Source organism: Prionailurus bengalensis, chromosome F2 (genome assembly GCF_016509475.1).
Source record: "Prionailurus bengalensis isolate Pbe53 chromosome F2, Fcat_Pben_1.1_paternal_pri, whole genome shotgun sequence".
NCBI lineage: Eukaryota > Metazoa > Chordata > Mammalia > Carnivora > Felidae > Prionailurus > Prionailurus bengalensis.
Genome location: NC_057353.1, coordinates 23,226,735 through 23,241,672, shown reverse-complemented (window position 1 = coordinate 23,241,672; position 14,938 = coordinate 23,226,735). Strand labels below are relative to the sequence as shown.

At 33.9% G+C, this 14,938-nt stretch overlaps 1 protein-coding gene across 1 annotated transcript in view; it reads left to right on the top strand.

Annotated features, from left to right (window-relative positions):
• The window catches only part of STAU2 (staufen double-stranded RNA binding protein 2), a 304,184-nt gene that overhangs the window by 126,658 nt on the left and 162,588 nt on the right, over positions 1–14,938 (top strand). The window contains 2 exon segments of the mRNA XM_043601210.1: positions 5,256–5,309; positions 5,311–5,388. Coding sequence (XP_043457145.1) covers positions 5,256–5,309; positions 5,311–5,388 — 132 coding nt within the window.

Below are 14,938 nucleotides of genomic sequence, written 5' to 3'. Positions count from 1 at the left end.
TGTAGACAACATTTTAATGTAAAACTGTTATTTGTAATAATTTAAAAATATTGTGAATTTTTGAGGAAGATGGCTTATGAAGTTTACTTACATACTTACTTGCTTACTTACACATTTACATGCTTTTATAATTATGTGACTTATTTTTTTGAACGTTCACTGTGTTTGTTAGCAAGGAATCAAAGTCCTTCAGCACAGTCCTCTTTTTCGATACTAGCAAATAACTCTGGGATAATTACCTGCAACCTTTTGAACCATGCCACCATGTCAACTTGTGTGAGGTAAGGGGTAGGAGAATGGGAAAAATGAATCTGGAAGTACCGGTTCTAGAAGTAAGTCTTGAAGGTGTCAGAATAGGTCAGATGGAAAGCTGGCAGATACAGATCCAACATGAATGCTGAGTCGGGAACAGTATTACCCAAGAGCAGGAGACTGGAGTCAAAGAGCATCAGGCCTGGGTAGATAAATGAGATTTAGAGATGAAGCAGCAAAAGAATTGAATGAGAGCTCGTGAGGTGTATGTAGCATGTCAAAACAGCTGAAACTTTTTTTTTTTTTTTCCCCTGCTGACTGATTCTGCTTCCATTTACTTTGGCAAGTCTTTTGTCCCTCAGAGCAGTAGAGGAAGCTTCTGACGTAGCTGGCCTACTCTGTTAACTAGCAAGCATTCCAGCAACAACACAGGGGCTGATGAAGCTGGGAACTAACCAAACACTGGAAAAAATAACAGGTAGCAGAGGCCTGGCTCTAGCTAGGTACTCAAGCACATTATACCTAGGGCCTGCTATATTCAGGTCAGGTGCAGGCCAGCACAGATATGGAAGATAGTATGTGTTCACCCAGCTCCAGGGATCTGCTGTGGACAGTATTAAGTATTAGATCAGTGCTTCTGAGGGAAGTCCATAGACTACTGCTGATTTGTCATAATGTGCAGGTTTCTAGTTTTAGAAGAAAGAGCAATGAAATGTTTCAAAGACAGTGCACATATTTGAACTGTAACATTTGTGATAGTTGTTACAGAAACTCTGTAAAGAATATGTTTTCAGTGTTTCATATACAACTATGTCATTTAGTTCATCTTGACTTTCTTTGTCGTATAATTTGCACATTGTTTATACTTAAGTTCTTTAACCACTGTGTTAGAAGTACTTGGTTCACTGAAGCTTAAACGTGGTGATGGAAATGGTAACACAAATCAAACTGAAATAATGGCGTAAGAATAAATGGCAAGCAGTACACAAGTGTGGACACCAGATGGAAACTGGTATGTTCTGGGACAAGTGAAATAGCCAGTTACGCTTTCGCCCAAGAGCCAGAAAACAAAACTGTGTGTAGAAGTGTCATGCTTTATGTCTGAAAGCTGGATTAGTTGTACAACATACCAGTTCATTACTAGTACACAGTATATTGTAATTGTGAAATTTTATTAAGGTGGCATGAAACTATTGAAGCTAATTTTTTTTTAAAGCAAAGCATAGTGACATCAAATTTTCATTTATAGATTGCCTGTTCAGCTTTCTTGCTCATTTTTCTACTAGCTTTAAAAAAATTGATTTGGGTGTGCCTGGGTGGCTGGCTCAGTTGGTTAAGCATCCAATTTCTGCTCAGGTCATGATCTCACGGTCCGTGACTTTGAGTCTCGTACAGGTCTCTCTGCTGTCAGTGCAGGGCCTGCTTTGGATCTTCTGTCTCCTCTCTCTGCCCCCCCTGCCACTTGTGCTTGTTCACTCTCTCTCAAAAATAAATAAATATTAAAGAATAAATAAATAACTATTTAAAAAAATTGATTTATCGGAATCTACTATATATTCTGGAATGTAAGTCTTTTTCAGTTACATGGCCTTTCAAATATCTCCTCTTGTGTTGTGACTTTACTTCCCCCCCCCCCCCCCACTATTTTAGTGATGTTCTTTTGAGGAACAGAAGTAATTTTTTTTTTAAGTTTGTCTATTTTGGGTGTGGGGAGAGGCAGAGAGAAAGAATCCCAAGCAGGCTCCGTGCTATCAGCACAGACCCGATGTTGGGCTTAATCTCACAACTGTGAAATCATGAACTGAGCCATAATCAAGAGTTGTATGCTTAACCAACTAAGCCACCCAGACACCCCCAGAAGTAATTTATTTTAATGCAGACAAATTTATGTGTCTTTTCCCTCATGTTGACTTTATAAGTGTAGACATCCAGAAGAATAATGCCCCCCACCTTGTTTCTCTTCAATAGGATCTTGAATGTTCTTAGTACTTTGCATTTCCGTGTAAATTTTGGAGTCAGCTTGTCAAGTATTGTAAAAATCATGTGTGGGATTTTGATGGTAATTCATTGAACTTATAGGTCAATTTGAAGAGAATTGATATCATATTGAGTATTAAGTACATGAGTATGGCGTATCTCTATTTATTAGGTTTATCTTAATTTTTCTCGGTGCTTATTATTTTTTTATATAAAGTTCTTAAACATCATAGGTATTTGATTTTCATTCAATGTAAATGGTATCTTTTAATAATTTTCTACTTGATTGTTGATGGGATATAACAATGCAGTTGGCTTAGGGCTCCTGGGTGTTTCAGTCGGTTAGGCTTCTGACTTCGGCTCAGGTCATGATGTCACAGTTCGTGGGTTTGAGCCCCGTATCAGGCTTTGTGCTGACAGCTCAGAGCCTGGAGCCTCCTTCAGATTCTGTGTCTCCCTCTCTCTTTTTCCCTCCTCCTACTTAGGCTTTCTCACTCTCTCAAAAATAAATACATAAATAAACATTAGAAAAATGTGGTTGGCTTTTGTATACTATAATATACATTGAAAACTTTACACTCTCATAAAGTCTTATAATTTAGCTGTAGATATTCTTGGATTTCCTATATAAATATCATACATCCAAATAATGACAATTTGTTTTTATACTTCTAATTCTATGGTTTTTTTCTTGTCTTATTGCTCTGTCTAGGATTTGTAGTAAAATGTTAAATACTAGTAAAAATAGAGGGCATCTTTGTCTTGTTTCTAATATCAAAATTTCAACAGTAAGTATAATGTTCGTTGAAGTTTGCTATAGACTTTTTGCAGAATGCCCTATATCATATTAAGTAAGTTCCCTGTTTTCCTTAGTTTGCTAGGAGTTTTTATTATGAGTGTATGGTGAGTTTTATCACATGCTTTTGCTCAATTTGTTAGGATGACCATATGTTTTGTCTCCTCAATCTGTTAATATAGCAGATTCCCCTGATTGATTTTACTTGAATTTCGAATGTTAGACCAATCTTGCATTTCTGGAATAAACCTAACTTCATCATGATTTTTCTTTTTATATATTGCTTTGTTCAATATACTATATTATGCAGTTTAAACTTTAACAGTTATACTTGGGAATGAAATTGGTCTGTACATTTTCTTTCTTAAATTGTTCCTGTTGGGTTTTAGAAACAAACTGATACCTCATTGAATAATTGGGGACTGATTTCTCTTTTTCTTTTATTATGTGAAGTTTTGTAAGGTGAGCATTATTCTTTCTTAAATATTAGGTAGAACTTGCTGGAGAAGCTCTCAGGAATTTTCTTCATGAACACGTTTTTAATTATTGTTTTAATTTTTTTCTTTTAGTAGTTATAGAGCTATACAGTTCTGGGTTTATTCTGTGCCAGTTTTGGTAATTTGTATTGTTCAGGAATTTTTACACTTATCTCTAAGTATTCAAAAGTTTTTAGCTAAAATACTCAATATCCCTTATTATTTTTTAATTCTACAGAAGCCATAGTAATCTCCCATTTTCTTCTTATTTGTGTCTTCTCTTGCTTTTTCTTGATCAGTCTTAACTTTGGTTTATCATTTTATTAGTCTTTTCAGGGAACCAACTTTTGCTTTTTTTGAATTTCTCTATTGTATTTTTTCTTTATCCTTAATTTCCCTCCTTGTCTCTATTCCATTTTCTTTGGATTCGTTTTGCTCTAATAACTTTTTGAGCTGGATGTTTAGGTCATTACTTTCCTGCCTTTCTCTAAGCTTTTATGGCTATATATTTTTTTCTAGATCCTTTAGCTGCATGCTTCAGGTTTTGATGTATTGTATTTCCATTATTATTTATTTAAAATATTTTCTAGTTTTTATTGGGATTTTTTCTCTGCCCATAGATTATTCAGACTTAATTGTTTCATTTCCAAAGTTGTGCTTATCTTCTTTCTTATTTGCTGCTTTGATCATTTGTTGAGACCAGTGTATAAAAACAAATCCCACTGTAGTTGTGTATTTTTTATTTCTCCTTGTAATGCTATATACTTCTTGCTTTCTTTACTTTTAAAAAATTATTTATTTTTTCCTTTTTGCTTTCCACTATAATTTTTACATTTGCATTAGCTTTTGGCACATGCATCATTAAAAGCTCTACCCAATTCAGAAAATGTATATGTGGGTATGAGATGGCTTATGTATATTTAAATACGTGTGTGTGTGTGTGTGTGTGTGTGTGTGTGTATACATCAATGGTTTGCAAAAGGTAATTGTGGAATAGTTCTAATAATAAAAAGCTGTTTATTGACCAGTTATGATTTATTCTACAGTGTAGTTTACATACATTTTCTTATTTAATTTTCAGAACAATACAGTGACATAGATGTATTACCGTTCTTTTATTGATGAAAAAAAACTGAGGCTTAGAGATGTTGACAAATTTGAATCAGTTCATACGGTGAAGAAGTAGTAGAAGTGAATTTTCATACCCAGTTCTGACCTGGAAATCTTTGTTCTTAACCACAATATTGAATTAACCTTTGTATATTAATTTTTCTCAGGAACTATTTAATATAAACCTTTGTAAACTTGGGATACAATGTAAACATTGTTTTGAATTGCACCACCATGACTTTCAGTCTTTTAGTATATTAACTTAGATAATGCTAAATGTACTCATAACCAACATAAACTCTGTTGTAATGTGAATTTTATTTTTCTGCTTATAGAAGTATTTTTGTTTAAAAAATCAAGTAACATAGAACTATGTATGGAAGTAAAAGTCATTTAAGATTCTGTCTCCCTGGGATAAACCCCCATTGCCGTTTTGAGGACCATATTGTCATATTTTTCACCACATATATTTTCACTTGTGTATATAATTTTATGTAATTGGGAGACTAGCTTAACTGCTGTTTTCATTTGGACTGAACTTTACATTTGTGAGTGCTAGAGAGCATAACACATTGCTTTTGGGTATTAAGGAGTTCTTGTTTACCAAAGCAATTACCATCCATTTCTTACTTTAATCCTACCAGGTCAAAGTAGGCAATGAAGTTGCTACTGGAACAGGACCTAACAAAAAGATAGCCAAAAAAAAATGCTGCAGAAGCAATGCTGTTACAGCTTGGTTATAAAGCATCCACTAGTCTTCAAGATCAACTTGATAAGGTAAGAGTTAAATTTACGTGTGCATATGCCTGTCCTGTCAGAATATCAAAAGCGATGAGCAAATCCACTGTTTTTTTGACTCTTAAGTAATGTGTTAATTAAAGGTAGAAGTCAAAAGTTTTTTTTTTTCCCCTCAAGTCAGTACTCTGTATCTTTAAAGATAGATTCTTCAGGTAGAAAGTAACATCTGTTTATGGGTTGTTATATATTAATATTAAGATGAAATATTATATTCTTATAATTGGCATATACTAAATATTGTGTATATTTTTATTTTTTGTATCATTGAATATTTTATATAATACCAGTTGAATAATTTTTTAGCTTATTGACTAGTGGCTTTTGCCAGATAACCACAGTTTTAATTTGTGCTTTTTAAAGAACACAGACTGTTAGCCTTCATTTCTGGAATGCAGCTGCAAACACTAGAAATAAAGATCTGAGTTATCCCTTTAGGGCAGGAACTGTACTGGACAGGCGCTCTATAAACTAATTTTTCTATTTACTTTAAATTTAAAAGTAAACTCAGAGGGTGTTTATTTTCTGCCAAGACTTATGTTCATGGTCCCCTATTTCTTCTGCAGCAGTTAATGACATCATTAACACCTACCTCTGTTGCAAGAGAAGCAGAGAACCCCAAATTCAGGCCTTGGCAGATAATTTGGCAGGAACTGGCTTAATTTCATTTTGTATTGTCATTGTATCTTTGTACATGTAGAAATTGTTTTTATTAATATTTTAATAAATGAAAAGTCATAAAACCAGCTTAATAATTATTTCTATCAAAAACAATATACTTTTTTCCATGACATTTTCTCATGTAAGGATTCTATTTTTTAGAGATATTTCTACAGGAATACGTTTCTGAAATTCAGAGTAAAAACAAAATCATCTATTAAAAAACATTGAGATATACTTTTCTTTTTAAGACAGCTGCGAATACCTAGGCAATTATTTTCAGCGATTAAGAATTATTTGTCTGTGTGGTATCGCTAGAGATTTCAATTCTGTTTTTATAACCTGGCTAGTCAATGCTTTTTCTTCTTTTAAAAGTATTTGTAACATGAAACCCAACATGTGTTCAAGATTCTGTAGTTCTTATATTGTGTATATGTTGTTTTAACTTAACACATTTATATTGACTTAAAACTAGTGAGTGATTTATAAAAATACATCAAAATAAATCTCATAGGCATATATTTGTATGTTAAGTGAAAATAAAACAGAACAAAAAGTCAGCATTAATTTTTTTAATTTGAAAGACATTTCTTATATACCCTTTGTATTATTGGTCAGGGTTCTCCAGAGAAACAGACCAACAGGATGTATATGTGTGTGTATGTATATATAATGTATGTGTGTATGTATACATACACACATATTCATACATCACTCACAGAGACTTGTTTTAAGGAATTGGCCCATGGAATTATAGAGGCTTAGCTAGTCCACAGTCTGAAGGAGAGGTCAGCCGGCTAGCGAATCAGGAGTTAAGTTTGAATCCAAAGGCATTCTGCTGGAGATTACCCTCTTGCTTCAGGGGAGGTCAACCTTTTCTTCTAGTTAGTTCTTCAACTGATTAGGCCCACCCACATTATGGAGAGAAATCTACTTTACTCAAAGTTCAGTGATTTAAATGTAAACCTTCCCCAAAAAACACCCTCTCACAGAGCACCCAGAATAATGTTTGATCAAATGTCTAAGCACCAAAGTTCAGACAAGTTGACACATAAAATTTCCCATTGCACCTAGCTAAAAGCCAAACACTTATAACTAAAGATAACAAGGTGACTGAAACCTGGTCCCTACACTCGAGAAACTAACCTTGTAAGTGTTAACAGTAAGGAGCGTTACTCATATAACAAAAATTATAGTATTCTAGAACCTACAGAACATGAAGATGAATCTGGAAAGTCAGGAATAGCCGAGACCACTATTTTTATGTGAGTTAAAGAACTTGAGGAATTATTAACTTAAGATTTGAATATGAAAGTGACACGATACGGTTTACAGTCTTCAAAAGACAATCGTGTAAGTAACGTAGTGAATGTGTTTGAGCAGGAGACTGAAGGCAGAGGGGCCAGTTAGGAGGCTAGCAGAACTGTTCAGGTAAAAGATAACTGAGGGTCTGGACTCAGGCAGTGGTGGTAGAAAAGAGAGGGTAAAGATACCAGAGGTATTTCTGAAGTGTAAGTGGTATGCTTTCAGTAGCAGATAATATGCATGGGGGATACAGGAATCAGAGGAGGAAAGAAAACCTGTAAAAAGGAAGAGAATGACTTTAAGAAATAGGTAGCAGTCATATGCTGCAGGGAGATCAAAAAAGGAAAGGACTGAGTACACTGATTTGTCAATAAAAGATCTGCAGTGATTGTGGAGAAGCAACTTAAAAACCTGCAAGAGAGTTTTTTTTTAAAAGTTTTTTTTTTTTTAAATAAACAAGATATGTACATGGCTGAAAGAATTCAAATAACACGAAAGAATAAGTAGTCTTACTTTATCCTGAGACCCTTGGCTCTTAACCTCTCTTTTGAATAGCATCTCCCACAATGAGTTAATATTTGTACAGCATTTAGGATACTGTCTGAAATATAGTGAATGTTATATAGGGATTTGATAAATAGAAATAAATATCCTTGTAGAGATATTCTATGCATATATACTAATATGTCCCCACTTCATAAAAAATTTCAGATTTATTGAGGTGCAGTTCAGTGAATTTTGACATAGGTGTCTTTATATGTGTGTACACATTCTTTAACCACCACCAGAATTAAGATTTATAATATTTCTGTTACACCATAAAAGTTCCCTTTTGTAGTTAATCTCTTCCCCTCTCCTTAGGCCCTGGCAAGCACTGATCTAATTTCTGCCTATAATTTTGCATTTCCTGAATGTCATACAAATTGGATCATACATTAGGAAGGCTTTTGTGTCTAGCTTCATAATTCTGAGATTCATCCATGTTGTTGCATTTATCATTAGTTTGTTCTTTTTTATTGTTTGTTACTGTTTTATTCTTCACCAACATTTGGGCTCTTTCCAATTTGAGGCTATGATAGATTAAGTGGTTATAAACATTCATGTATGAGTCTTTATATGTGTGTATTTCTCTAGTGTATTCTTTATGTACATAGTTGTATAATAAGAACATGTTATAACTTTGTTAAGAAACTGTGAAGATGTTTTCCAGAGAGGCTTTACCATTTTGTATTCCCAACGGAGTGTTTGAGACTCCAGTTATTTCACATCTTTTCCAGCTCTTGGTATGGTTGGTTTTGATAGCTTTGATCATACTAGTAGGCATATAATGCTATCTCATTGGAATTTAATTTGCATTGCCCTAATAACTGATAATGCTGAATATCCTATCATGTATTTATTTTCCATTCATATCTCTTCCCTGAAAAGGCTGTTCAAAGTTTTGTCTCTTTAAAAATTGGATAGTTTGCTTTCTTACTGAGTTGTAACAGTTCTTTACATATTTTGGACACAAATCCTGTATCAGATAAAGAACTCCCCTGCCTTCTCCTTCTCTTCTTTCCTGTCCTCTCCTTTCCTTCTTTTCCACATAGGTTATCCAATTGTTTCAGCATCAACTGTTTTAAAGATTAATGCTGTTTTCATAGAATTCCCTTAGGACCTTTGCTGAAAAGCAGTTAACCACATATTTGTGGGTCTGCTTCTAGATTCTCTGTTCTGTTCCATGAATCCCTATGTCTATCCTGAAGCTATTACAACTGTATTTGGACTGTAGCTTTTTAGGTAAGGTTTGAAATCAGATAATGAACTCTTTCTTTGTTCTGTTTTTTAAAAAATATTTTGGCTACTCTAGAGCTTTTGCATTTTCATAGAAATTTTAGAATCAATTTCTACCAAGAAAAAAAAAAGCCAGTGGGGAAGTTTTCTTTGGAATTGCGTTGAATATATAGATCAATTTCACACAAATTGATATCTTAATATTGAGTCTTCCAGTCCATGAACACGATCCAGCTCTCCCATTTTTTTAGTTTTTTAGAAATATCCCACAGCAATGTTTTGTACTTTTTCATAGAAATATCTTACACAGCTGTTAGGTCTATCCCTAAGTACTTCATGTTTTTGGATGTGTTATTAATGGTATTGGTTTTTAATTTCAATTTCCAGTTCTTCTTTTCTAGTATATAGAAACACAGTGGGTTTTAGATATTGACCTTGTAATCTACGACGTAGCTAAACTGAGTTATAAATTGTAATAGTTTATTTTGTAGATTGGGATTTTCTGCATTGATGATTGTGTCATCTATGAATAAAGACGGTTTTATTTCTTCCTTTCCAATCTGTATATGTTTATCTATTTGTTTTGCTTTATTGCTCTGAATAGAACAACTGGTACAACGTTGAATAGAAGTAGTTGCTTGTTGAATAGGAAAGCGGATATCCTTACCTCGCTCCCCATTTTAAAAGGAAAATTATTCAGATTTCACCATTATAAATACCATGATGATTGTAGGTTTTCTTCATAGATACTCTATATCAGGTGATATTTCGTTGTATTCCTGCTTTATTGAAAGATTGTTTTTTGTTCTTTAATTATCAGTGCATGTTGAATTTTGCCCAGTGCTTTCTCTGCATCTATTGATATGTAATATAATTTTTCTGTTTAGTTTGTTACAGTGAATTTCACTGACAGATTTTTAAAATTTATGTAAAATATTTAAAAATTACCATTTTAAGCATTTAAGGTGAATATTTCGGTGGCATTAAGTACATTCACGATGTTGTGCAACCATTACCACTATCTACTTCCAGAACATTTTCATCATCCCGAAGAGAAACTGTACCCCATTAAACACTGACTCCTCATTCTTCTCTCTACTCAGCCCCTGGTAACCTCTGTTCTACTCTCTATCTCTATGAATTTACCTTTTCTAGGAACCTTCTGTAAGTGGAATCATACTGTATTTGTCCCTTTTTGTCAGGCTTATTTCATTTAGCATGTTTTCAAGGTTCATCCATGTTGTAGCATCTATCAGAATTTCATTCCTTTAAAAAAAATTTTTGTTCATTTATTTTTGAGAGGTGGGGGAGGGGCACAGAGAGAGGGAGACACAGAATCTGAAGCAGGATTCAGGCTTTGAGCTGTCAGCACAGAGCCCGATGCGGGGCTTGAACTCACGAGCCGGGAGATCATGACCTGAGCTGAAGTTGGATGCTTAACCGACTGAGCCACCCAGGCGCCCCAGAATTTCATTCCTTTTAAAGCCTGAATAATATTATGTTGTATGGATATATCAAGTTTTGTTTATCCATTCATCTTTTGATGGACATTTTGGGTTATTTTCAACTTAAGGCTATTGTGAGTAATGCTGCCATGAACATTGGTGTATAAGTATCTGTTTTAAGTCTCTACTTTCATTGTTTTGAGCATGTACTTAGAAGTGAAATTGTTTGATCAAATGGTAATTGTACATTTACTATTTTGAGGAATAGCCAAATTCTTTTCAGTAGTGACTGTATCATTTTATATTCCCACCAGTGATGTACAGGGTTCCAGTTTCTCCAAGTCCTTGCTAACATTTATACATGTGTGTGTCAGTGTGTGTGTAGATGTTTGTTTTTGTTTTGTCTTGTTTTTTAACCAATAGCCATCCTGATGGATGGGCATTGATTGCTTTTTGAATGTTGAACTAAGCTTGCCTGATTGACATAAACCCCATTTGATCATGATGTATTACTTATGTTTTTGTATATTTGTGGAATAGATTTGCTAATATTTTAAAAGATTTTTATGGCTGCATGTATGATCTATATTTTTCTTTTGTTGTTATATCTTTGTCTGGTTTTAGTATCAGTATCAGGGTAATGCTTCTCATATAGTAAGTTTGGAAGAGTTTGATAATCTTTCTTCCTTAATTTTTGGGTAGAACTTACCAGTGGGGTAATCTTCCATCTGGAGAAGGTTTTCTCTGTGGGAAGATTTTAACTATAAATTGAGTTTTAAAAAATAGATATAGGGCTATACAGACTATCTACTTCTGCTTGAGTGATCTTTGGCAGTTTGAATCTTACAAGCAATTTGTCCGTTTTATCTAAGTTGTTGAATTTATTGGTACAGAATTGTTCACAACATTTCCTTGTTATCCTTTTAATAGCTATAGCATCTGTAGTGATATTCCCTCTCTCATTCCTGCTATTGGTAATTTGTTTTCTTTTTCTCCTTATCAATATGGCTAGGAGCTTATTAATTTGTATTCTTTTCTTTCTTTTCTCTCTTCTCTTCCTTCTCTTCTCTTTTTCTTCTTTTCTTTTCTTTTTTTTTTTATAAGAGAAAGAAAGTACGAGTAGGATAAGGGCAGAGGGAGAGGGAGAGAGAATCTTAAGCAGACTCCATGTGCAGTGTGGAGCCCAATACGGATTTTGATCTTGTGACCATGAGATCATGACCTGAGCTGAAATCAGGAGTTGGACACTTAACTGACTGAGCCATGCAGGCACTCCTTTATCTTTTTCAAACAACCAGGTTTTGTTTCATTGATTTTCTCCATTTTTCTATTTTCAATTTTATTGATTTCTACTCTTTATTTTATCCTTCCTTCACTAGCTTTGGGTTTGATTTTCTGTTCTTTTTCTGGCTTTGTAAATTAGAAGCTAAGACTGTGGATCTGAGAACTTTCTTCTTTTCTCATATAAGATTTAATGCTGTATACTTCTCTTTATGTACTGATTTAGTTCTGTCCTACAAATTTTGACAAGATGAGTTTTTATTTTCATTCAATTCAAGATATGTTATAACTTTCCTTTTGACTTCTTTCAAGTCATATATCACTTTTGATTTTTTGTCATCTTCTTTTATTGTTAGTGTCTCCAGTTACAAATTTGGATATGTCCATTTCTTTCAGTTTTGTCGATTTTGTTTTGTGTACTTTGAAACTTTGTTGTTAACACACACACACACACACACACACACACACACACTTGGCATTGTTATGTCTTTTTGATGACTTGGCCCCTTTATTACTATGTGATTTTTCTCTTTAGTCCTGATAATACTCCTTCCTGTGAATTCTGCTTTGTCTTGATGTTAAATAGCCATCCCAGTTTTATTTTGATTAGTGTTTGCATGGAATATTTTCCTCCCATCATTTTGGCCTGTGTCTTTACATTTAAATTGCTTTCTTTTCATAAGAGACTCTTAAAAACTGAGAACAAACTGAGGGTTGATGGGGGGTGGGAGGCAGGGGAGGGTGGGTGATGGGTATTGAGGAGGGCATCTTTTGGAATGAGCACTGGGTGTTGTATGGAAACCGATATGACAATAAATTTCATATAAAAAATAAATTGCTTTCTTTTAGAAAACATATAATTGGGTCTTGCTTTTTAAAATCTATTTTTTAAAAAAATTTTTTTTTCAACGTTTTTATTTATTTTTGGGACAGAGAGAGACAGAGCATGAATGGGGGAGGGGCAGAGAGAGAGGGAGACACAGAATCGGAAACAGGCTCCAGGCTCTGAGCCATCAGCCCAGAGCCTGACGTGGAGCTCGAACTCACAGACCGCAAGATCGTGACCTGGCTGAAGTCGGACGCTTAACCGACTGCGCCACCCAGGCGCCCCTAAAATCTATTTTGACAGTCTTTTAGTTGAGGGTAATTAGAACATTTGCATTTATTATAGTTATTGATATGGTTGGATTTAAATCTTACTAATTATTTCTCTTTACCCATTTGTTCTTTGTTCACACTCTTCTTTTTGACCACTAATATGGTCATAGATTTTACTTTTCTGTATGCCTCTATGACCTCCAATTGTGATTACACTGTGTATGTTTCAAAGACCTCCTATTGTGGTCATACATTTTACTTCTGTATATAGTATAAAGCTTACAGTTTTTTGAGCTTTATTTTTTATTGTTTATTTATTATTACTAATTATGCTTTATATAGTCATCATTTTATGTGGTTAAAATGAGAAAAAAGCGTTGTATATTTACCCTCATTTTTACCATTTTCAGTATGCTTCATTTATTTGTGTCAATCCATATTCATGAATACATGTTCATTTGTGTGGATTTCTTTCTGGTATCATACTCCTGCTTATAGAACTTATTCTGCAACTACTTGTATTAATAAGTCTACTGGCAATGATTTCTCTCAGCCTTTGTTGGATGAAGAAGTCCTTATTTCATCTTCATTTTTGCAAGTTTTTTTTTTTTTGGCTGGATATAGGATTCTGGATTTTTCTCTTTATTTCCTTAAAGGAGTCTCCCTTATAATTATGGTTTCACTTTCCATGGTTTCAGTCACCTGCAGTCACCTGCAGGTCTGGAAACTCATCAGAAGGTTAATAGGTGCCTAACTGCACATTAGAATGCCTAAGTCATTCACCTCACTTCATCTCATCATGTAGGCATTTTATCATTTCACATCATTGCACAAATAGTATTGTATGAGAACATATTTTGAGAGAAAGACCACATTCACATAACTTATTATAGTATTATAATGGTTCTATTTTATTATTATTTTTATTGTTAATCTCTTACTGTGGCTAATTTATAAGTTAAACATTGTCATAGGTGCATATGTATAGGAAATAACATCACATATATAGGATTTGTTACTATCCGTATTATCAGGCATCCACTAGGGAACTTGGAATGCATCTCCTGTGGATAAGGGGCACAACTTTACTTATGAAGATCTTGTTTCATTGTCTTTTGATGCGTGTAGCTTTTGATGTCATTTCTGCTGTAATTCTTACCTGCTCTTTCCTCCTCGTATATTTTTTTCCCTTTGAAGGCTGTCAAAATTTTCCTTTTTCATTAGTTCTCAGCAGTTTGACTGTGATGTGTCTAAATATGATTTTTTTCTTTTTTCCTTTACCCTTCTATCTTCTCCCCTGTCCTTCCTCCTTCCATCCTCCTTTTCTTCCTCTTCTTCATCCATTTATTCTCCTTTTTGTATTTTTCCTGCCTTAGTGGTCTCTGAACATGGTATCTACGTTTTGTTATAATTCAGTTATTTTGTCAAATTCTCAGCTATTATCATTTCAAATGTTTCTTATTCTTTGTTTCTTCTCTTCTGTGGAATTTACAGTTACACACTTGTTAGACTGTTGGTATTGTTTTATAGCTCCAGTATTTTTTGTTCCTTTTAATTTTTCACTCTTTTTTTTCCCCCTGTGCTTCAGTTTGAATAATTTCTATTGATTTATCTGTAGTTTTACTGATTATTTCTTCAGTTGTATCCATCTGTTAATAATGACGTCAACATTCATTTTCATCCATGTCTCACCCCCAGGATTTCCATTTGCTTTTGTTCTGTAGTTTCTATCTCTCTGTTGAAATTTCCCATATGTTTATGCATGTTGTCTTTTATGTTAAATCTTCTAACCTGTTAGTCATAGATATTGTAAAGTTTATTTCTTGTCATTCTAGCATCTGGGTCATCTCTGGGTCCTGTTTTCTTGACTTCTTTATCTTCTGACAATGGGTTATTCTTGTGATTTTGGATGTCTCATAATTTTTTAATAAATGGTGGATGTTGTGTATTGAGAAATCACGGAGGCT